The sequence below is a fragment of the Pseudophryne corroboree genome, chromosome 11, assembly GCF_028390025.1.
Source record: "Pseudophryne corroboree isolate aPseCor3 chromosome 11, aPseCor3.hap2, whole genome shotgun sequence".
Lineage (NCBI taxonomy): Eukaryota > Metazoa > Chordata > Amphibia > Anura > Myobatrachidae > Pseudophryne > Pseudophryne corroboree.
The window spans coordinates 100,772,424-100,798,495 of NC_086454.1; the positions used below are offsets into that span (position 1 = coordinate 100,772,424).

The following is a 26,072-nucleotide window of genomic DNA, read 5'->3' on the forward strand; positions in this document are numbered from 1 at the left end:
GCTTCTATAGTGTATCGCCATAAAAAGATGGCGATACTCTATGGGTCGAAAACGCGTCAGTCGGGGTTTAGTACATATGAAAATGCGGTAAAACGGGTGATTTACCGCATTTTCTCTTTAGTAAATCCCGCCCTCAATCCCCTAATTCCTGTGTCCCCCCCCCCCCCCCTCATGTCCCCAGGTCCTGTGTCCCTCATGCCTCCAGGTCTCATGCCCACACCCCCATTTCCCGTGTCACCCTCTCCACCCTCAAATGCACAGGTCCGTTGTCATCCCCCTAAGTCCTATCTCATCCCCCACCCTCATGTCCCCAGGTCCTGTGTCTCTCCTCATCTCTCCCCCTCATGTCTTGTGTAACCCTCTTCTCCCCTCATGTCCCCAGGTCCTGTGCCACACCCCCTCATGTCCCCAGGTTCTGTGTCCCTCCTCCCACTCCCCATCACCCTCATGTCCCATGACAACCCCTCCTCATACTTGCCTACTCTCCCGGAATGGCCGGGAGGCTTTTGAAAATCGGGTGACCCTCCCGGCCCCCCGGAAAAGCAGGCAAGTCTCCCGATTTCTGTGCTCCCCCCTGCCTGGCCGCCCACTTAGTGAGTAAAGTGGGCGGTCTGGGCAGGCGATGACGCAATTCTTGTTGAATCGCGTCATCATAGCCACGGCCCCTGCAGTATAATGCCGGTATGGGGGGACAGTAGGCTGAAGTTTTGCCTAGGGTGCTAAGAAACCTTGCTCCGGCCCTGGGTGAATGGGAGAAGGGGGGGGGGGGGGTACAGGACGCGTGCAGTGCCTCCCCCCCCCCTCCCCCCTACATTCTGCTGTGGCCATAGTCTTTGCTTGCAATATGCAGTACCATCTTTCCAAAGGGGATCGGTATGAAATACCTCCAATCAAAATACCGACGTTCAAAATCCCGACACCAATTGACCGATGGTCAAAATCCCGACAAGGTCAAAATACCGAGACGGACAAAATACCGACATTTAAAATACCGACAAGGTCAAAATACTGACATGTAAAATGCCGACAGGTCAAAATACCGACATGCATTTTTTTATGTTTTTTTGTGTGTATGTCGACATAAATCAACATGGACACCATATAAAGTGTACCGCTGCGCTCGCCATGCTTCGGGCACGGTGCCTCGCTGCGCTCGGCACACTATTATATTCCCCCTCCGGGTCCACTGGGATGGTAAAGTATGAACAAGTCGGTTTCAATTAAAAAAATCATGAAAAACTCATGTCAGTATTTTGACCTGTCGGCATTTTACATGTTGGTATTTTGACCTTGTCGGTATTTTAAATGTCAGTATTTTGTCCGTGTCGGTATTTTGACCTTGTCGGGATTTTGACCATCGGTCAATTGGTGTCGGGATTTTGAACGTCTGTATTTTGATTGGAGGTAAACTGACTGCATCCCTTCCAAAGACATCACTGGATAGATGCACTACCCATAAAGGGACCCACTTGCCATAGCAGTATGAGGGATGCTCTAGGTGCTGTGTGTGGTGCAGGGCCCCGTAGAGCTAGGAACCTGAGTGCGCTGCTGAACCTGCACCCATCACAGGTACACCTATGGTGTCTACGTGTATTGCAACTCCAAATAAAGGAGACTGGATTTTAAACTTGTCCAGCTCTTTTTTTGTTTGTGCATCCTGAATATTTATTTATCCCTACGGCACTCTCCTTTTAGTGATACTGTATGTAGTCTCACCTGTCCTCCGTTCATTTTGACCGCAGGTTTTTCTCATGTCGGTAAAAGCCAACAATATTGGGTTTTTTTCCCAGCTATACTACAGTATATTCCTGGTTCACTAAAAAATATCTAAAACCACTAGAGTGCTGTTATTTTAATCAACCGAGTAAAGACCACTAGACTAACTCAGAATATTTTGGACAAGTATAAGGATAAGTGCCAATGCCATATAGTGAAAGAATCACAGTGACTTGCCAAGGTGCCCATAGAAAATGCAATGTAAACCCTTCTGAGGGTGATGGCAGCCAAGGCCATCTTAACGTATGGGCTCACTGGGCAACTGCCCAGGGGCCCACAATTATAATAATAATAATTTTATTTATATAGCGCTCTTTCTCCAATAGGACTCAAGGAGCTTAACAGATAGAATGAACATAATATAGTACAGAAACAATGAAGTACAGAACAGCTTTTCATAAAATACAGTAGCATGTAGATACTAAAGGGACATTATGGAAATGATTGAGTAAACAGGAAAGTCTTGAGTTTGTTTTTGAATTCTAAGGGCCTTTGAATAGGAGTGGGCTGGTTCCTCTGGAGCTTCTTGGGAGGCAGGTAGAGAATGCTACCTAGCCACTCTGACTGTGCATTACACATAATCAGCATTCTCTACCTGCCTCCCAGGTGGTAGCCAGACAGTGAATGGCTGTCAGCATGCTGATTGGTGGATTGCTGGAGCTATCCACCAATCAGAGTGCTGACAGCTATTCACTATATGGTAGCATGTTGAAAGACAGTACGGGACTGCAGGAGAGGTAATATATATATACTTTATATGTACGGTCTTCAGTCCTGCACTAGGACAAACATAATTCAGCAACCCAGGTGGCTCCTGAATTAAATAAGCATAACAGTCACACAGTTCCTTGGAATACAAAGTGCCACTCGTTACATTCCAGGGAACTAAGTGACTATGGCCCTCATTCCAAGTTGATCGCTCGCTAGCAGTTTTTAGCAGCCGTGCAAACGCAATGCCGCCACCCACTGGGAGTGTATCTTAGCTTAGCAGAAGTGCGAACGAATGGATCGCAGAGTGGCTACAAAGTTTTTTTGTGCAGTTTCAGAGTAGCTCAAAACCTACTCAGCGCTTGCGATCACTTTTTCCTGGCATGTCTGCGTTTTTCCGAACACTCCCTGAAAACGGTCAGCTGACACCCAGAAACGCCCACTTCATGTCAATCACACTGCGGCCACCAGTGCGACTGAAATGCTTCGCTAGACCCTGTGCAAAACGACATAGTTTGTTGTGCAGCTAGCTATCAACTCGGAATGACCCCCTATATACTGTGTGTGTGTGTGTGTGTGTGTGTGTGTGTGTGTGTATATATATATATATATATATATATAGTATTATAGCAGGCCTGACAAACACTTTGGTAAGTAGGAAACCTGCTTATCTGACCTCTGACCGTATCTCCTCTAATTATGTTTATCTTTACATGTATTTAACAATACAGTATGCATGAGGATGATATAATGGAGAACCAATGATCTCATGAATACTGGTAGGGAGCCTGGCATGTGTAAGGTGTACTAGTAAAGCAATTAGTCATGTTATATCAGTAATGCACTTAGACATGCACAGCTATACTCATGCAAGCATGGAACTGTGCCTAATTGTGATACGGTATGCAAAGCAGTGACTGTAACGAAGAGTGAAATTGGCATTTGTCCACAACACCACGAAATGTTGAACTCCGACCGTACAACTTCACACGGGGAGGGCACATCTGCGCTCCCCCCTCCTACCTCTTGTCTCCCTGAGTATTCTGATTCTGTTGAGACCCATTTGTTTGCAGGTCAGGGATATTGGCAAAGTCGTCCTGCTCGGAGAGACCCAGCACCAAGGACAGCACCACCATGCGGCCTTCCCTGCCCACAGGCCGGGAGCGAGAGAAAGCAAGGAGGAGAGAAACACAAGATAGAGGCATCAGAGAGGCAAGCGTAATTACAGAGAAACAAGCAATCTCCCCCAGGAATGCTGCCCATCCTTTCTACATATCCCTGAGAGCATAAGGGAGGTGCAATATGAAGGAAGCGGGCACATAATCATGCAGGAATGAGATGTGAGGACAGACACAATGAAGAAATAAGAGTAATACATATATATATATATAGTTATCAATTCAAAAGATCCTATTTTCGAGCAGATACAGGGTTACATGCCATGTGGGGTAAGAATGGAGAAAGCCTGGGTCATGCAGCCAGCCTCCACAAGGCTAAATGACTCTAATGGCATCCTCCAATCGTATGACACAAGTTACAGAGACGCTGAATTCCCCAGGTATAGAAGTACAGGAATCAGGAATGTGCACAGATTAGAAATGACAGGAGTTTCTTTTAGCTGAGTATTATCTGGTGAGACACTGCCCTTCTGCCCTGTGTTCTGTGTGTTCTATAGGCCTGTGCCTTATTATTTATTAGCATTCTGTCCGTGTAATCCCCGTCATTGCTCTCATACATCTCCATATAATGATATCATCTTTTTCCCATTGCTCAGTTTGGGCCATTTCTATCTTTTCTCTGTAAGTTTCATCATCTATCTTGTCTAATAATTATCTCTTTGTTTTCCTTTTTTTGCCTTTCACTTTATCACCTTGCATTCTTTCTGGCTCATCAGGCCTGTTTTCTCTACCCATCCTTCCTCTCTCCACCCCTATCTTCTCTTTATTCCAGCAATCCCTCATTCCTGATATTTTACCTCCAGCCATTTATCCAGGAAATCTCTCCTTCCCCTCACCCCCCATCCCTTTTCTCTACAAAGCAACACCCCATCCTTCTCTCGCCCTGCTCACCTTCAGTTATTGTCACCAAATCCTTTCTTCTCATTCATTCTGACAGTCATTTCCATAAACCATCTACAGTCTCATCTTCTATTACAGACCCTCACCATATTTTATTCCCCACCTCATTTCTATTACCCCTATTAATCTCATCAGTCCTATTCCCTATACCACTGCTCTGATATGTCACTACCCACTCACACATAGTCATCATCTTATTATTTGTAGTTTTCATTACTCATTCCAGCACATCCTAATTCCATGGTTTGTATACAGTGCTATCCCTTAGTCCTCCTTGTATATAAGCATAATGCTAACCTCTAAAAATTTCTATGTTATAAATGAAACACCTTTGGAGTACACAGAATATGACATTCGGATTTCACTGCAGGGATCCATAAGAACATGAAATGGTTATACATCGGGTGAAGGTTTGACCTAGTTCTGCATTATGGCTTCAAGTTAACTATTTGTCCTTCAGCGTGCAGAGAGTGTGGAACCAGAGAATCAGAGAGAAGTTAACATGTTGCATTGTATTTACCAAGGATACGTGCTGAAGGACATGTTATTTTGCGGTGTGTTGAACATACAGCTAGCAAGACATCAGCCTCCCTTAGGACTAGTCTCCTAAATGCCCTAATACAAAAGGGAGCTGATGTCAATTTGAAAGGACAAACCAATGAAGGAATGCACGCTTTCCCATGCTCATAATTCTGCTTCTGCACTGAATGTACCTGCTTATGCATACTCTGAGTCAGAACGCAAAACGGAACGAACGCAGCAGCAGCATATATGGGTGGTCGTCTGCCTGTGTGTTTATGCAAATAGCCTATAGGCTCCTTTCCTTGTGTACATCCGTGTGGCCGAATGCACAGGTACTGAGATGCCCTCGCACGCTATAATACCAATTGGTGCATCTATATACCTTTCTGATACTGTCTGAATCGCAACAGCACTTTTGTGCGTATACCATACTTCCCAACTTCCTGGCTGCCCCCACTGGGAGGGGGCTCAGTGTGGGGGCGTGTCACCTGAAAGTGGGCGGGCTGCTGGGCATTATGACACAATTGCATCATCATGGCCCTGTCCCTGCAACAGGAGGGGCACAATGACGTAATTAAGCAAGAATCACGTCATTGGATGCCCGGACTGACCATTTTTGCTTGGTAACTGGGCAGCTTGGGGCAGGTGGCTGCTGGATCCAAGAGACTTGTCCACTCTTATGGGCAGCCCGGATGGGCAGGCGATTTTCGGGTGCCCCCAGCAATTCCGGGAGAGTAGGCAGGTATGGTGTACGCTCTGTGTAACCAAGGTGTCATAGGGGTTTTCAGAAATTTTGCTCATGCACAATTGCAAATAATCGCTCAGCTACAAGAACAGCGGAATTGCGTGAATTTGGCCCATTATCTCAATGATTATGCTTAGTATGCTGTAGAAGTGAGACCTACTATATTTGCCAAGTCCCTTCTGTGTGTGTTTTACATACAGCAGGCAATGTTACTGTAAGCCTATGCACAGCCAACTCCAGCCCACTCCATTCAGCAAACTACTGTGAACTGAGTAGTGGGGTTTTGTTATTTACCCTCGTCTTCATACTTAAAGGGGGATGCGGTCAAGATCCCGCCGGTCGAAATACAGACGCCAGAATCCCAACCGGCACAATCCCGACATATTCTCCCTCCATGGGTGTCCACAACACCCATAGAGGGAGAATATAATAGTGTGCTGAGTGTAGCGAGGCACCGTGCATGCAGCGTGGCGAGCGAAGCGAGCCCGCAAGGGGCTGCGTTCCGCTCGCCACCCCTGTCGGGATTGTATGGTCGGGATTCCGGCATCGGTATTTCGACCGCCGGGATCCCGTCCAGCGGGATTTAGTACTGATCCCCTTAAAGGCTATATGGAAAGTACATGTGTTTTTAATTTGGGTTGGGGCTGAAATGCCAGCCGTCGGGATGCCGGTGGTCAGAATTCTGACATGGCCATCCCGATGTTTAGAATCCCTCACCCCCTAACCCTCCCCGGTGGTGCCTACAGCTAACCCCCCTTCCCGTAGTCTAAACCTAACCGCCCCCCACCCAGCCTAACCCTAATCCTCCCTGTTTGTGCCTAAACATATCCCCCCCCCCCCCTCCATGCAGCCTAAACCTAAGCCCCCCTTCCCGCAGCCTAACCCTAAGGCGACGGCCCCTGTATCTGACTGGCCCAATTTCTTTGTACAGTAATGCAGGGGTGACCATCAATTGGTTAAACCATTGATGGTCCCCTTACAGATGGTTTAACACCATCAATGTTATCATTAATGGTGACCATCGATGGATAACCCACTGATGGCCATCCCTACTCCTCAGTCCTAACTGATGTTCCTTACATTCCTGCTGCAAAGCATTTTAAAGCCAAAATTAACTGCAAATGAATAAGCCTCCATGAGTGTAGCACCGCCACATTTAAAGAGTGCATTAAAACTACAGCTGGCTGGTTAAGGGCCATGGTACCCCTTGTGCATTAAAAATTAAAGCTTTCGGTTAAAGAACAATTATTGGTGTGGCTGATGTTGAGAGGAGATGTGGCTGAGCCTGCAGGGACATCCCCGGACCGTGGCCACGTCTCCTCCCAGCGTCAATAAGGAGAGACGAGACGGCCTGGATGGAGTGCAGAGCAGCACACTACTGAGAAATGAAAAGACAACGGGGCACTGATGGTGAGTACCCGTCTGCAGGCACTGGGGCTGGGATCTTTGGTTAGTCCACAGGGGAGGGTATCTCTGTGGGCAATCCACGGGGTGGGTTGGAGGGGAAGAGGGAATCTTTGGTGTTTGTGAGGGGGGGCGGTCTAAGCAGTCAGCCATGGGGGCCCCACGGGTATTGTGCTGTGGAACCCCCATTGGTATAGCTATGCCTCTGACCGGAGCCACACCAATAATTGTTCTTTAACCGAAAGCTTTAATTTTTAACGCACAAGGGGTACCACGGCCCTTAACCAGCCAGCTGTAGTTTTAATGCACTCTTTAAATGTGGCGGTGCTACACTCATGGAGGCTTATTCATTTGCAGTTAATTTTGGCTTTAAAATGCTTTGCAGCAGGAATGTAAGAAATAGCAGCACTAAAGTGGGGTGAGACAGACACCCACCCTGGTACATACTGACAGCATAAATGGATTGTGACGGTCACAGGTCACAGGTTTATGTTCTGTCCCTTCTATTGACATCGTTTGAGGCACCGTTATTTTAATCTACTACAAGAAAGGATTAATTAACCTTGTGATCGAACTGTGCAGAGCTTTGAAATATGATTCCTCTGTTTAGTCACATATGAGGCAGTTGCGCTCTTGCTGTACAGCGACCGAGACGCGATGGAGCCACTCCTGCATTAACCCCTTTTGCATTTGGATGATGAGATAGGAAGTTACTATGGGAGGCACACATACACATGTCATGTTTACTGTTTTCCTGCCAGATGGACCAGCAACAGCAGAGCCTATTGTAAGGAATATCGTTGTGCTATATTTTCTGCAGCTATTTTAAGACAGTTGTATTAAATGATTCATATTTTTAGCACTTTGCTGTCTCCGAAATAACTAAGGAGAGAGAATAATACACTTGGAAAGAGCCAGGCTGCTAAGCCAGAAAATAAACATGCGACTGGTTCACTATCATACTCCAGGATCTTTCTCACTGTTCTGAATTTAAAAAGTTACTCAGTAACTCTGACACATATATAATGTAGGATCACAATGATAATATTCCCAGCAAATGCAAGAAGTAAACAGCTCAGGGAAAGAAATACACATTGTTATAATCATTATCCAGAGATATATGGCGATGAGGGACTGGAGAAGTCTTAGGACTGGCCTAGATGGGTATGTTTTCGGTAACAATATGGAAGATGACAAATGCATACGGCTAGCAAAACGGCACCAGTGACCTACTCTCCGTACGCTATTGGTTATATATATTTCTGCCATTGTGTACAGAATAAGCAGAATGGCCTGTAGGCCAGTCTTCTGCCCACTGGATTAATGTGTAAACTCACTGTCACAATGAGTTATTCATGTTCAACTCAACTGTTCATGCTCAACTGATGTTGAGAAGAAAAGATGGTAGTAACTAGTAAGACCCAATAAAGATTCCCCCACTAACATAAACGAGGTAGTTGTTGAATACACTCTGGTACAATGGGGCAGATGTATTAAGCCTGGGAAAGTGATACATCAGTGATAAATGCAAAGTGATAACGCACCAGCCAATCAGCTCCAATATGTAAATTGACAGTTAGGAGATGATTGACTGGTGCATTATCACCTTCCATTTATCACTGCTTTATCACTTCTCCAGGCTTAATACATCTGCCCCAATGTATCCAACCATTATTTAAATGTATGATAGGCGTTCTGTAATCAAGTTAGGTTGTTAGTTTAGGCAGGGGATGTAGTGATCATCCTATAACCTGCTACTTTATATGTCCCTATGATACACAGTTTTCACCAGGGACATGTATTCTGCTTGCCTTCCTCTATTTATACCCGTCTGAAGTGACCTTGGCTTAAGTAATTGCTATTAAATGTACTTGTTTTAAAATCATTCCATTCAGCCATGGCAGGACTGGCCATCTGGCACTTCTGGCACATGCCAGAAGGGCCGATGGGCAGGTGGGCCGAATCGGTCACTCAGAGAGCCGGGAAGGGCGCGCACAGCGCAGCCTCTGGCTCTCTGGTTCCATTGTCTCCATGGAAATGGGAGAGTGCCACGTGTCCACACCCCCGGACTCGCGGCGCGCCCCCCACCCCCAGCAACCGTCGCCATGGTAATGGAGGGTGGGCCACGAGTCCACGCCCCCCATGTCGGGTGACACGCCCCCCTGTGACGCGCGCTTACGATTGCCAGGGCCGAATTAAGACCCCAGTCTGTCCCTGCATTCAGCCCAGGTTTATTTAGTTGGAAAATAACTGACAAACATGGAAGCAAATGGTTGCTGTGTCCCTGTTGAAGGATTCCACATTGGGAAACATGTAGGGACAAGTCTGGTTCAGTGCTGGACACAGGAGAATAATGATGAGGTTCCAACTTTCTCTAAAAAAATATTCATATGGTGTGCATACCGACCTTATAATTGCTAGATACACAACACATGACTGGATCAGTAATACCAGGTTCAATACGTGTGCAATGCTTGAAATGCAGTGTCTAGTCTAGACGGCATGTATCTGCAACCTCTGACCCACCGCCTCCCACTCTCCCACCATCCACCAACACTATTTGCCATTGGGACGTGCAGACAAACCATGAAAAAAGCTGTTTACCTTGCCAATCACAATGGGCCTCAAGGGATACGTCTATCAAATGCTAAAAACGTAGCTAAACAATGTTTGTTTCTTCCCCTGTTTGCACCATGGTGTTTATAATAACATCTGGTAGATACACACAAATGCACACATTTTGAAAATCAGATTTTACAAGTATTAAAACAACGCAGCCAGACTTCAGACACGTAGCATGCCAACCTTATCAGGATGAGTACAATAAGCAAGAAACAGATAGCTAATAACGAAATCAGATATAGGCAATCTGGAATCTGAAATGTCCATAAAATGGGGTGAAAACGCATGACGCACCAGGGTGATAGACAGCTATGTTTCCCAAGAGGCTCCTTCACTGTGGTCTCCATGGGCTCTTAAATGGGAACTACCAGGCATGGAAATGTTAATTAGCGCCTTCCTGATGGTTTTACAGCCCTTTCATTATTGAATTTGCCCATGTGAAACCGATTTTTAAATGTATGTGAGACTCCAAACAAGTGTAAGTGTTTGCGTCCAAAATGACTTTAATATATAAACCAGGCTGGTGCTTAAAATTGATTGAGTTCACAGGCAGCCAGCTACAAGCTCTCCCCTCGCTTAGATTTACATTACTCTAAAAATGGTCGTCACTATTCAATTGATTAGAAAAAGTAATGATCATTGGATTCATCTAGGGGTGTTATACTTTAACTACTCTTTATCCGCCAAAGAGAATGCTAAAAAAAGACAAACAAAATCCTATAACACTCTTGCAGGAATTATGGGCAACAGCAAGACATTAGCCGAAGTGATTGCATTATGAAAGCCATGATATTACATTATCCGTCAGGTTTCATTTTGGTAGCATTTCATTGTTCCACCGGGCGGCCGGGATTGTTTTCATATATATGTGATTTAAGATCCACACTGCAGCATTTGCTAATCAAGGACATACATACTCTCTTGGCAACATCTCTCTTGTGTGCAAGGGGGGCATCTGGCTGTTTTATTTTGAGCTATCCACAAAGGAGGCTGCAGCCTGATTTCTCCTATTTATGCATGTGCACAGGAGCTGGGAACGCATTTCTGTGGCTCATCCTGGGTGTATGTCCTGGTGTTCTGTTTTCATGAATATGTATCGCCGATGGCAAGAATGCTGCCTGGTACATTAACCCTTCTACAGCTAGCAGAATTTCCAACGCACTCTGTAACGTGCTGCATGAATCCTAACTATATAAGGGGATGATGTGAGCAATACTTCATTTAAGCTGAGAGTTTCCTCTTTGTGAACCAGAATTTTACCTTAGTCTGTACTAATTGCCGGCAGGATCTAGACCAGGACACATTTAAACTATTGCCTACTGTCTCGGGATGTCCGGGAGACTGACGAAACTCAGGGAGCTCTCCCAGACTTCCGAGAGAGTAGACCAGCCTCCTGGATTCAGTTCCGGGGCCGTGATGACGTGTCAATGGCACAATTGGTGGCACTGAGCAACAAGCAGCGGTGTCGCGGTGAGGCAAATCATGGTTCTACACCTCTCACATCTCCCAGATATAAGATTTAACCCCTTCAGTGGTGACTTTTTGGAATTTGGTCACACCTCCCAGGGCAGGTTTTTAATTTTATTTACCTGCGCGTTGCCAGGGGTTGCATGTGTGTTGCCAGGGGTTACATGCGCTGTGTCATGCTTTTTGTTACTGGTTTTATGCTCAGATCCATGCTCGTTGCCACGGGGAATGCTCGTTGCCTTAGGGAATGCTCGTTGCCTAGGGGTAGATAGGGATGGCTATCGACTATCGATGATTACAAATCATTGATGTCTATGACCGATGTTGAATACTTTTACCATCGATGGGGGAGAACCAGATGGTTTCCCGCCATCGATGGTTCAGTGCTACCAAATTTATTTATTTATTTTTCTCAAAGTGTCAGGGCACAGAGCTTAACACCGCCCCCTGACACTCACTAAGCAACGTCCCCAGGTTCGCATTTGTACTATAAAGCAGGGATGACCATCGATGAGTAAAACCATCGATGGATCCATTCCAGATGGTTTTACACCATAGATGGTTCAGTGCTACCAAATTTATTTATTTATTTTTCTCAAAGTGTCAGGGCACAGAGCTTAACGCCGCCCCCTGACACTCACTAAGCAACGTCCCCAGGTTCGCATTTGTACTATAAAGCAGGGATGACCATCGATGAGTAAAACCATCGATGGATAACCCAGCCGATGGCCATCCCCCAGGTAGCATTTGCTGGTGGGCTCTAGCCTGCCAGCACTGAAATCCTCTCCCGCCCCCTCCTCCCTTGTACTCCGCTCGGCTGGCGGAGTTTTGCGGAATGACGCGATCGAGTCATGAAGTCACAACGCAATCGCGTCATGACGCGATCGAGTCATTCTTCAAATTCCACTGGCCAAGCGGAGTGCAAGGAGAAGGGAGGGGGGGAGCAGTGGCATGCCCCAGAAAATTTCCGGAGTTGCCAGTCTGCACAGCGCAGCTGGCCCCGGAAATTTTCCAGGCATACCACTGAAGGGGTTAAATTACTTTGTTAATCACTGAAACCCCCATGAGTAGAAAGGTACCCCATTGGCATGTTAATACTTAAAAGACGTTGCAAAAATGTTGTCCCTTTAATTACCCATGTTTTCAGCTCGTTACACACAGTATTGTATAAGGCATGCTTGTCATACATTACTAGTTTCCTGTTAGATTGTTTATAGCTATCAAGATTTGAAAATATTTTCCATAGACACTGCCGCTGAGCTGGCGCATCAGTCACATGCGATACTATCTCAGTGGACTACACTCCCAATCACAAGGTTACTGATTTTGATTATAGCTCTCTCTTTTGAACATGTTCTCTTCAATGAGTATGAACATGGTCTAGAACAGTGTTTCCCTAATCCAGTCCTCAGGGACCCCCTAATAGGGCATGTTTTACATTTCTTCCCAGTATCACAATTAAAATAATTAGCTTCACCTGTGGATCATTTACAATGTGTCAGCCAGTGATTAATACACAGGGGCGGTGTAAGAGAGGGGAGGGCCCATGTGCAGACTGTGTGCAGGCCCCTCCTCTGTGTGCATTGTGCCCGAGTCTACTGTGCATCCGCCATTTTCCCTGTGATTTCTGCTGCTGCAGAGCGGGTGTGGCCCCCCTGGATCCAGAGGCCTGTGCGGTACGCACACCTTGCACCCATTATAGAAACGCCAATTACTGTGCACCGGCTAGGAGAGCAGTAAAACACGCGTTGTTAGGGGTCCCTAAGACTGGAGTTGGGAAGCACTGGTCCAGAGAATAACAACAGAGGTTAAGAACTGCATTTAATTTGAGGGAGAGGGAAACAAGTGTGCAGTTGATAACTCCTGAAAAATAGCCCCCAAAAAGAAAAAGAAGATCAGGGGACAAATCAGACACCTGGTTATGTTCCTGGAACAATTGGCAGCCGTGCTCTGTATACAGTACCCAGTCCAGCACTGACTACTTGAGTAAACTATATCTATTGTCTCCTTTGGGAGACACCGGGTACTCTGCTCCTTGCTGTAAGCCATAGAGCTTTCATTGTCCTCGCATTTTTGCTAAGGAAATTCAACTGCTACCGTACTTCATTGAATATCTTTGTGTAGGTATGTTTAAGAGATTGTTCATTAAAAAAGGTCACACGTACAGCTGGCATATCAATTACAACTTCATTATATCCCTCTTTGAAAAGTGCTCCTAGTTATCTCAATTATTGGAACATGAATGAATACATTATCGCCACGTACCAACTGCCAGCCGGCTGGCCACAGAAAGACTATGGCATTCGGATGTGCTCTTAACCATTTCACGGCCCAGGGCGAGCCTTGAGCCACTGACTGATAAGACTGTGTGTAGTGTCTTTGCTGAAAACAGAACTGATTGTGTATGCCATCTGTCTTCGTGTCAGGCCACACAGTACAATGCTCGGGGAGGATGCAGGTGGTAGGGAAATGATGTTGATGTTTTCACTATAAAAGTGACTCTGCACCTTTAATGCAGTCAGAATAGAATGGATAAATGTAGCTCTGCTCCGAGGGACAACAGATCTCTCTGTTCCTGATACTTTCTATTCTGGCCAACACACTAATTGTTCTCTTTGAAGTCGAAGTCTCTGTTAATTGATGAGATTAAAGTATAAAACACGTGTTTTGTGCCTTTTTTTGTAACCTTAAGTGCAGTCGGCAGGGCCTGTGTGCTAACAAAGCAGATTGAACACACAATTACTCCTCTGCAGGCTGGGAAACAGGGGAGGTTGTACTGAATAATAGCAAGAAAATGAGTCAAAAACATGAGGACAGACATACTGTTGTGATAGAAGTGGCGAGCCTGGTACAATCATCTGTATTATCACTAATTGGACTTAAAATGTAATTTCATCCTCAGGGATTCTGATTAAATAAACAACATAGAAAACACAACTTTGCAAAACTAACTGGGGGTGATAGAAACAGAAAGATGTAATCCTATAGTCTTTTTAAAGCACATTTGAATATTGGTATATTGCAGCGGTCGCCAACCCCGTCGCTCGCGAGTGACGGGTAGCTCGGCACTGCTTCCTAGGTAGCTCTTGGCGGCGATGAGGAGTGTACACTGGCAGGCAGCCACAGCGCGTCTCCTCGCTCTGAAGTAAGTACCCACGGCGGCGCTGCTGACATCTCCAATCGCGCGCCGCGCAGCCATTTGAAATATAGTGTGGATTGCCAGCCAATCAGAGCTCACGGCTCCTGATTGGCTGGCGGTCGGCACCATATTTCATATGGCGCGCGGTCGGAGATGTCAGCAGCGCCGCCGCGGGTACTTACTTCAGAGCGAGGAGATGCGCTGTGGCTGCCTGTCAGTGGACTCTCCTCATCTCCTCCCCTCAAACACAGCGGCGGATGCGGGGGGCAACAATTGCGAGCACTACTGGTGGGGGGGGGGGAGGCATTATTTGTGTATCTTGCACTGCTGTGGGGGGAGGCATTATTTGTATATGTGGTACTGCTGGGGGGGAGGGGAGGCATTATTTGTATATGTGGCACTGCTGGGGGGCACTAATTGTATATGTGGCACTGCTGAGGGGCACTAATTGTGTATCTGGCACTGCTGGGGGGCATGATTTGTGTATCTGGCACTGCTGGGGGGCATGATTTGTGTATCTGGCACTGCTGGGGGGCATGATTTGTGTATCTGGCACTGCTGGGGGGCATGATTTGTGTATCTGGCACTGCTGGGAAGCATTATTTGTGTATCTGGCACTGCTGATGGGCATTATTTGTGTATCTGGCACTGCTGAGGGACATTACTTGTGTATTTGGCACTGTGGGGGGCATTACTTGTGTATCTGGCACTACGCAGGGGGCACTACTGTTGTGAGACCGCACCCACTTTTGTGAGCCCACACCCACTTTCACAGGAATGCACACGCATTGGGGGGAGGAGGTAGCTCTTCCAGAGGTCTTTTTTTTCCCCCCGAAAGTAGCTCACACCCTAATTAAGGTTGGAGACCACTGGTCTATTGCGTGGACATAAAAGTGTTCGTCCATATCTCCCAATGATATCAATTTCGTCAGCACAGTCCTGCTTTTTGCTGTGCCACTGACGGGCCCCAGTGTCCACAGGCAGGGGTGGGGTGGAGGGAACTCTGTCACTGTTGCTCTTCATACTCGTCAATCCTTGGGATGCAGGGACAGCATATTGGCACTGCGGCGCAGGCAGCATGGCACGGTAGAAGTGGGTGGCATTGTGAAGCAGGAGCGAGGCCACAATGATTCGATTGGGAAGTGGGTGTCCCAGTGTCGGGTGGCTCTGAAAGAGTAGCCCACTCTTAGGCAGCTGCCTAGGGCTCTGTGATCTGGTGGGGCGCCCCTGAGTCTGGCTATCATGACATTAAGGATGTCTCTGAGAGAGGCATCTTTGTTGAGCTTAATATAGGCGGTGGTTATTAAACTTTTAAGATGCCACCTCCACATTTTCACCTGAGGGCAGGGGCTGATTAAGAAAGGAGTGGTCCCGTGTGCAGGCTCCTTCCTCTCTGTCAGTGGCTCATGCCCTGTAGACTCTGGATTTGTGCCAGTGTCTACTGCTCATGTGCAGGACTCAGGGAAAATGGCACCTGTACCTTATTCCCAGGGAAATATCTACGGTAAATGCATGAATCACCAGGAAAGTGGCCACCTTGCCATTTCCCATTGATTCATGTCACCAGTGCTGGACGCCGCAGGACTCAGGAGGGATAAGTATAATTATATGGATGCAGGGTGTGTGGTGGGGGCCCCCTAGACCCAGGGGCCTGTGTGCACATCACACCCTGCACCCATTATAGATATGACATTGCCTGAGGGGCATATTGGTGTGTGGGTTGGGGGGGAGAGGAAACAATAGGCTGAAGTCTTGCCTACTTTGCCAAGGAACCTGGCACCAGCCCTGTGGCCAAGACTTGTAGGAGACATAGCCAACAGCTTCTTTATGGTAAAGCCGGTGGTGGTTGCTACTCAAAGTTACTGATGGACTGAAAAAGCAGTGCTGGACAGGGCAGGATTACGGCATGCGGGGCCCCAGGGCCAGTGGTGTAACTAGGTGCTGCGGGCAGCTCCTGGGTATCACCCACTGAGGGGTGACACGAAAATGCCAGCTCCTCTTCAGTTACAGGAGCCGGGTGCTGTGGTGTAACATTACGTGCAGCACTCGGCTCCGAGTCAGCACTGCAGCAAAACATCTCCTGAACACTGAGTGATGAAAGTGGGGACTCTTCAGACAGCATGGACTCTTCAGGCAGCATGGACTCTTCAGACAGCACCGGGCTTCATCAAGGTAAGTGATACCCATGCCCAGGGCAACTAGGTTGTGGGGAACCCCCACCAATAATATTGATAACCCACACTCCAGCCACCACTGCCCGCTGCTATACCCATTATCAGCAGCATCACAGCATAGTACATAATGTCTGTGACACCGCCTGCAGTGACCCCCTCCATCACCTACACACCTGCTGCCACGTACCAGGAGAAGGCAGGCTGTGGTGGTTTCGATCAACTTAGTAGCACTGCAGATATTGCCCAGTGACCTGTTCCAGCAGGGTCACAGCTGCTGTATAACCAGTCTCATATATATATATATATATATATATATATATATATATGTCTCTGTAAGAAGTCTTATATATGTGTTGACTGTACTAGCTTACTATAGACTTACACACACCCTAGTCATCCTGCTTTTCATGCACAATTCTGCCATCCCTCCCAGCCATGGCTGTTGTGTCCCGAAAGGGGGGAAAGGTTCAGGGAAGGATAGGGGGAATAGATGCTGTGTGGGGAGAGCCTGGGGGAAGCCTAGACCCCACAGTGAAGTAAATGGGGGCATGCTATGAGGCCACATCCTTATTTTGTATTCACACCAGGGTGCCCCGGTCTTGGACTCCAGTATGTTGGGAGGTATGAACTTGTACTGCTCTCATTAAGCCCTGGGGTAATCAGAGTACCAGTTAGCACACTGCACAGTATGGAAAAAGGGGCTGCTGTAGGTGAAAGATGACGGGAACAGCACCAGCGACTTATCAACATTTTTATTAAAGCACTTTACATATTAACGTGCAAAAACTCTGGAGAATTGTGAAAGACCCCAAAGGGAAATCTAACCTGGAATTCACAAGTGAATGTTGACACACTGTTGACAGTTATGATACTGACATTGGTAAAATGTTGACAGGCAACAGATGCAACCAGATTAGGTATAGGTGGTGGCGATGGCGTTTTTACAACAATACTTCTAGCTAAGCACAACAAGGCACAGTACAACAATTAAAATATGTATTGTTACAAAATAGCCTACTGTTTGTTTTAGCCCGGCGAGAATCCCAGTGTTGTTTCTGATAATTGGACAGTACGGATTTGATTTTTCCTGAAGTTCTTTGGTTGACACAGCATTTTATAGATTAGCAAAGCAAGCAATGTGCCCAGTCCCACTCATCACATGAATAAATACAAATACTCACACATCATTTTTCTCATAGTCTTCTGTATCTTATGAGCATCACAATGTGTCATGTCGCCTACGCACAGTTAAAGCAACCATTTGGAATGCCGAGACCAAAATTTACTATGAGTCACCCCAAAAGAGTGGATTTATGGAGGGGTAGACTTAGGAGCATATTTCTAATGCAAATATGTTTTACACATATGTACTAACAATCTCTGCCAGGAGACAGGCTCTGGTCCCTTCCTAGAATATGGTGATAACGTAACGCTGTCAAACTGCTGCCTGGTTCAGGTGCCCGACAACCAATGTGCATGCATCACCATAAACATTTGTGGATTAATAGCACATAGGCTAACAGGATATCAGAAATGGGGCATTTCCATTGTACATTTGGGGGATGCTTAACATTTGCGGGTGTCCCACAAAAATGGGTGTTTTTCTGGGAATAATTTGCAAATATTATTTGATAATAGGTTCCCAAATAACAAAAATAAGGATTAAAGTAAATCCTACCTATGAATCTGTTTTCGTCACTATATGTTCATATGGCAATTAATATTCAAATCCCAATTGAGTTAATTAGTGTCCCTAATTTCCATGGACAGTACCAATTTAGACTTTGTTGCTAGTTTTCAATGCAAGATGCCACTTCTCTCATACTGTAAATAGAATGTTTTAATTTACTGTACACATGTTAATATCCATCCATCAAAAGTGAGTACTTTAAATACAAAAGTCTGTACTTATGGTTGGCTGCTGGATCATGATGAGCCTGCACCATGCCTAAGATGCATAGATATCTAGCACCAAAATGCCCTATCAAACGATTTTAAAACGTTGACAGTTGCTGTATGCTTTTTTTTCTGTTTAGTACTGTGTGTTTCAATACACTCTATTTAATTTAATGTTAGTGTGATTCTACATAGTTGATGTTGTAAGATATACATCTTGTACAGCTTATTGTAAAATACTAAATCGGCCTAGTAATCAACGAGACCCTTATTTCTCCATGTGTTTGTCTGATAACAACCAATGAAAGTGAAAGGGCAGGGAAAGGAAACAAGGAAGGAATAACGGGAAACAAGGATTAGTGGAAATGAAAAGGACAGCAACTTACAGAAAAGACTTCATGTCCAGCCCATGATTGCGAATCTGACCAACCACATAGTCCCAGCTGCCTGGGTTGGTTCGGTTCCGGATGCCGCCGGGCCTGTACTTGGATCCGGCTGAAGCTGGGGACCTGTTCTGGCCCGTGCGCTGGGAGCGGGGGTTGCTGGTGTTACTGCTGCTGGATGATGGAGGTTGTTGCTGCAGCTGTAGCTGCCCCAGACTCTGGCTGGTGGTTGGCTGGTAGTGATTGTGCTTTTGATGGAGGCTAAGAGGTTGCTGGAGGCTCTGCTGGCGTAGCAGTGTGCGAGGGCGCTGACACTTTACGTCTCCCGCGGAGATGGGGATATGATCGAGGGTGGTGGCTGCTGGCAGAGTAGGGTCTTCAAAACTTAGGCAAAGTGTAAAAAGAGGAGAGAAAGGAAAAAGTGAAGGGTAGACACTGCAGTGCAGAAAGCATACACATTAGATAGAAGACAGTTCTCTGCCCTGAGTCTTACATGCAGCAATCATATAGTATATAGGAGCTTGGTTACGTGACTATGAAACAATAGGTATTGTGACCAGAAACTATATGGCTCTTAGACAATTGTTCTTCCCGGACCCATTGACTATTCAAGGGTGCCGAATTATTCAATTCAATTAGTGCCGAATGAAGGTCGGAAAATTGGCACTAATTCGACCTCAGCGTATTCAATAGCGGGCATTTTCGTCTGTTTTTAAAACCATTTATGCCCATGCCTTTTTTCTTTTCTGAATCGGCATGGGCGAAAACGGGCCCAAAAACTGTCGAAAACGCCCGTAAATTTAACAAAACATGTGGATCGGTGGCAAATTCGACACGTCGAAAAAACGGCACGGGCACTGAATAGTTCGAATGTAATTTTGACTTAAAAATGGGTGAAAAGTGGCGTTTTTTTCTACTGGTTGAAAAAACGTCACTAATTTAATACCCCCCAGGCCTTCTCAGGGAAGTCGCACAGATGGTGATGTTTCATTATATCATGCCCAACAAAAACAGAGCCTGTTATCACCAAACGATGCTAATAAATGTAAATGGAATTTTCTATGCAGAATAAATCATTGCCATGTGTTTATGAGTCAATTTTATGGTATTATAAAAAATAATAATAAAATAATTAATACTATATTATTATGATGTATGAAGCAGCACTTACCAAGAGTATACCTCTGCCTACCCATAGGGCCTAATTCAGACCTGAGCGTAGCAGCAAATTTGTTAGCAGATGGGTAAAACCATGTGCACTGCAGGAAGGGGGGAGGTATAACATGTGCAGAGAGAGTTAGATTTGGGTGGGGTGTGTTCAAACTTAAATCTAAATTGCAGTGTAAAAATAAAGCTGCCAGTATTTACCCTGCACAGAAACAATATACCCCACGCAAATCTAAGCTCTCTGCACATGTTATATCTGCCCCACCTGCAGTGCACATGGTTTTGCCCAGCTGCTAACAAATTTGCTGCTACGATCAGGTCTGAATTACCCCCATAGTTCAGACTTAACACATTTTGACACAGAGAAAGTAGGTATTGGTTCCCAACTGTATTTCATTAGCCTCTATGTTACCAATTTAAACAGGGAGTTGATATATCTATTTACTACCTTCCTCCCTGTGGCGTTCTGCTCGCTGCCAGGTGGCTATTTCTTTCTGGGCCACAGAACTTGAGCATAGGACCCTGGCTCTCCTCTCTGGGCTACTAATGAGTCTCGTTCAGAGTCATTAACCAGCTTCTGAAATTGTGTATCTTGACAGAATTGTATTCCAAGTGCTCGGGGATATTAATGAGCAATAGGAGTGTTCAGTTAGCAGACACATTCTATACAAATATATTTTTGGGTACCACAGCCAGTTTACAGATGGAACCTAACTTAGATAAAATTGGGATATTCACTAAGCGGAAACATAACATTCAAGGAGAGGAGATAAAAATGACTCTGTGAAAAGCCGGGGTTTTCTATATTTAATCTATATTTTCCTTAAGTAGGTAAAATTTGTTTAAGAGTGGTAATAATCTGAAATCCAGAATTTAAAATAAGGATTAAGTATCCTCAAGGTAAACAGCTACACAGTAAGTCATGGCTCCTGGCCACCGAAAGGTTAAATGTTGGTTCCCACTGTGCACTTTGCATTCTAAGGCACGTGTGCCACGCTGGCAGGTGGTGAGTGGGATGTCAGTAAAGCTTTTTATAGCATCTCTGTAAACTCATCTCACACCAAAACTCTTTTGGGATAGGAAAAAAAAACTTAAATAGGGAAACTGGTCTGTTCTTTGTGGGTGAACAGAAGGAAAATAAAACAGAAGTATCTGCACCATATGTAAAGACTACTGGTATGCGCCTGTAGTTGTAGATACAACAGGTACCGTACTCTATATACCATATGTTCCTGAATGCAAGATTTACTGATACGTTTCTAAACCTGCCCTGTCTATGATGATTTATGAAACCACTGTCCAAGAAGTCTCTGTATCCTACTTGATGGAATCTGTCAATATTTATTCTTAAACTTTATACAGTTTTGGAAAATGTGTTCTGAGAAAGAGCAGTTCTCACAGATCCCCAATGTTAGCCAGTAGGAGTCCCCAGAAGCTGTAGTCTTTCAGAGCTGAAGAAGGGATGATGCAGCAGTGTCAGATGTGTGAGGAAGGGAATTCTCAGTTGGGGGACATGTATGTGAAGGTTCCCCAATATATATGATATGGGTCCCTCTGCTGGGGTCCATCTATTTTCTTTCCACTGAGAAGTCCCCATAGGTTTGGGAACTGTGATCTGCCCATATGAATCAGCTCCAAAAATCGAAGCTTTTCAGAGCTGTGGCCCGAGAGCTAGCTCCATGATCATATGGCGTTATCGCAAAACCCAGAACAGCAATATACTGGAGGAGCTGTTGGAGATCAGCGATTGAGCCACGTTTATAGGAGTACTATAACTCATTGTGTTTATATTGTGATTGTTAGTACATCTTGGTCTTGGAAAGATGTCCAACATCCACTCAATTGGCACATTGACTTCACAGCTTCCACAATAACTTATTGTACATATACGTTGTGCTCAGGCCACCAGTGAAGGAAACCTTCACCAAAGAGCTATATCAGGGCATACTGTACACCAACTAAACAAGCAGTTCTCACAAAGTAAACACCTTCTAAGCTTTGCTGTTTGGCAAAGCGGTCTCTTTTCAACTGGACCTCTACAAAATGTTTCTATTAGGTCCAGTAATGTCTAGCAATGCCTCTTGCAGCACTGTTGTAGCATAATCTTCTGGAGAATTGTAGTGTCCATGGTGATGTCTTACTGGGGATTTAAAGGATTTACTAGTTAAAAATACGAAATTAGGTGTTGACATGTGGCAATACAAAGGTATAAATAAGCAGAGTCCAGATAATCCAACTCAACCCATGCCTACATCTTACCTACTATTAATTTGTTTAAAAATAAATTACTTAACCATAAATGTCAACACCCATGAACTGAAACCCATGGCTGATGGAAGTGTAAATCAAAATGGCATTTTGATTAAGAGGTACTCATTGTAGCTAGTGACACTGAAAAGGACCCTAGAAGACGTTGACATTAAAGGAAGAATCATGTGAGATTGGTTCCAAACCAGCGAGGCTCCGCAAATCAAACAGAGCAGATAGGGTGGAAAGTAGGAAGATACCAAAAACAGGAAAAGTGTGATCCACTTTAAATTCAATGTGTATGTAGATGTGTCCTCATATATCCAGCCTCAATACGCCATGCTGCGTGTCATGACTGGCGCGACAGACCTGCCAGATCCGGTGCAACTCTGTAAGCATCGGCTGAAAATGTATCTAAGTCACAAAGCGATGTAACTAGGATGCACCAGGAGTCTGTGCTGATTAACGTGATATATGATATATTGTGTGTGACTGAGACTGTATACGGAGCACAACAGAACTTGTATTGGAAAAAAGCCATGGCCGCTGCATTGTAGCACTTCGTATGCAGATACAGAGACCCAGTCGCACACAGATATACAAGTGTCATATATGAAATCAATCAGCACAGTCTCCTGGTGCATCCTAGTCACATCACCTTGCAACTAAGATGCATTTTCGGTAACAAAATATGCAAAAACAACCTGACGCTAGCAGAGTTTCATGGGATCGGGCGTGCCGAGATGGGCTGTTTGGCGTGAGTGCAGCAATGATATCTGACGACCCACCTGTTCAGCAAATATGAACCAGGATTGAGGTACTATATTACTGAAGTATGAACAGAATAAGGGCAAACAAGGACATGTTTGTATGGAACATTGATGCATTCCCAGGCCTATGATTGAACAGGGGACATGAATGATATGGAATGGGATTGTTGGGTCGATCCTGTTCAGGTCGACACTCATTAGGTCAGCCGCTATTGGTCGACATACACTAGGACGACACCCAGAAAAGGTCGACATGGCCATCATGTCGACGTGGAAAGGGTCGACGTGAGTTTTTTTTCATATTCTTTGTAAAGTGACTGGCAAACTGAGGTCGATATTTTCATGCGTCGACCTTTGCCATATCGACCTAATGATGATGTCAACCTAATTAATGTCGACCAACAGTGGTCGATCTAATGACTGTCGACCTAAGTTAGGTCGACCTAAGGACCATATCCCCATTAAATACATCATACTATTGAAACACAACAATTTTTTCATCCAGTCCTATCTTTGGGGATTATTTAAAGATGAACGCAGATCGTGTGACAACATTTTGCCGCCCCAAAAACGGTCCCAGCTCACCCCCATTCACTTCGCCTCAACATCGCGTCGCCACCCCACGAATGCCCACCGCTGTCAATCGCATTGTAGCCGCATCCTTCATGGATGCGGCCGCAATGTGTATTTTTGCGCAGCCGCGATGCGGCAGGGTCTGAATGACCCCTTTGTCCATTAGCTCTGACTTTGTTTTTCCCTTCAAGTAATCATACTCATACCTTCCCTTTATTCACTGATTTTATAAATTAGAAAGATCTTTTAGGTACAGTATGGTTTTCTAATGGCGCTTAATGAGAGGGCTTTTAGCAAATCAATAAATCAAAAATAAATACATTATCATCCCCTATACAAAACACTATATCCGCAAGATAATTAACACAGCGAAACCCCTGACATGTCGTCGGAATGGTGTTGAACACTGGTAATGGTGACACATTGCAGGCACAAGGGTGTAGTATGTTATGTCGGCGCTTGGGATCCCGGCACCCAGCACAACGGCGCCGGGATCCTGACCGCCGGCATGCAGGCAGCAGGGTGAGCGCAAAATCGCCCCTTGCGGGCACGGTCCTCCCAGGCACAACATCGCCCCTTTTACCTTACACCGTAACGGGTGTGCAGTAAAAACAGCGATATTACTCTGCAGTTATTATCCATGATGTGCACAACCTCAATACATTGCATATAATTGAATTGCCCTTTTTGACAGTACAAAACATGTACGGCAAGATTTATTAACTAATTGTTTTCTAAGGGTTTTCAGCACCTACATACAGTACAGCACAGACAGCAACTTGGATGGCTCAACTAAATTCCTATGCCTGCAGTGAATAAAGTACCTAGGAACTAGTGATATCATTGCAGATTCACAGGCTGCATTCTTATGAATTATGGTTCAAGTACACAATGGTTGCCACCGCTGTCCAGGTCATGGGTACACTTGACATACACTTGCTGTCTGCCTCATGCTGAAGATGCACAAATGATACCCTGCTGTGGATTGGTCATTATGTTTTCCAGATTTTAGCTAATGAGTTAAAATTATCTTGCTACATCACAGGCCTGTCAAGTCTCCCAGATTTTCCATGTCTCGCTCGTCTGGCGTCAGTATTATCGCTTTGTAGCATTGCAGGAAGTGCAATAAAGCTACACTGATAGAAAGCATTAGCGTTGCCAGGGTTTGGGCCAGAACAGACGAATTTCATTGATTTTAGCCTTTGAATGTTGACAATAATGTGTTTGATCTATTGGCATACTGATCATACGCTGCGCAGCCAGATATAATTTGTATAAGTAGTTGCCAGAAATATTTGGCAGTTATTGGATAAATTAAATTATCTTCTGACCTCTCTGTTGAGCCTTTACTTGCTTCAGAAGCTGCACACTAGTGAGTGTCAGTCTATAAATCATAGCTAGGTAGGAGACAATAAATATCATACAAATAATTTGGGCTGTATGAGCATGATGCATATTTTGGCGTAGCATTCCCTCGATAGTATGCACTTAAATGCAAATAAGATACAGTAGTGGATATTTGTTCACCCATTTTCTGGAAAACAAACAAACAAACAAACAAACAAACAAGATGCACCTAACTAGTTTGTCAATATGCTGACAAGTAATTTGAGTACATGGCTACAAAAAAAATAATCTTCAAATTATGTCAACATTAGCACTCTGCCTTGATCCTTTACTGAGTGCACAATGGGGGTAATTCCAAGTTGATCACAGCAGGATTTTTGATAGCAATTGGGCAAAACCATATGCACTGCAGGGGAGGCAGATATAACATGTGCAGAAAGAGTTAGATTTGGGTGGGTTATTTTGTTTCTGTACAGGGTAAATACTGGCTGCTTTATTTTTACACTGCAAATTAGATTGCAGATTGAACACACCCCACCCAAATCTATCTATCTCTGCACATGTTATATCTGCCTCCCCTGCAGTGCACATGGTTTTGCCCAACTGCTAACAAAAATCCTGCTGCGATCAACTTGAAATTACCCCCAATGAACCTGATTCATGTTTTGAAGTAAAGCAAAAAAAAGCATGCAACTTTGTTTCTGGAACAAATCATGTTGCAATGGGGATGTAGTTATGTGACCGGCAGTCAGGAGACCGACGGTGACATGACCTCCCCCTTCATTCCGCCCCCTCACAATCCCGCCGGTCGGCATGCCGACCAACAGGGACTATTTCCACTCGTCGGTGTCCACAACACCCATAGAGTAGGAATAGAACCCGTGGCGACCGTAGCTGGCCACCGAGCCCGCAGCGTGGCGAGCGCAGTGAGCCCGCAAGGGGCTTGCTGCACTCGCCACTCCCCCGCCGGGATTCCACTGCCGGTATCCCGGCGTCAATCTCCTGACCCGCCGGTCACACATCCTTGCAATGCATGGGGAGTAAATACATTTAT

General features: G+C 45.4%; 1 protein-coding gene across 1 annotated transcript in view; it reads right to left on the reverse strand.

Moving 5' to 3' along the window:
• The window catches only part of SYT7 (synaptotagmin 7), a 642,713-nt gene that overhangs the window by 208,538 nt on the left and 408,103 nt on the right, over positions 1-26,072 (reverse strand). The window contains exons 6-7 of the mRNA XM_063944176.1: positions 18,918-19,298; positions 3,508-3,630 (exon numbers count right to left, since the gene is read on the reverse strand). Of these exons, the coding sequence (XP_063800246.1) occupies positions 3,508-3,630; positions 18,918-19,298 (504 nt within the window). The remainder of the gene's footprint in view (positions 1-3,507; positions 3,631-18,917; positions 19,299-26,072) is intronic.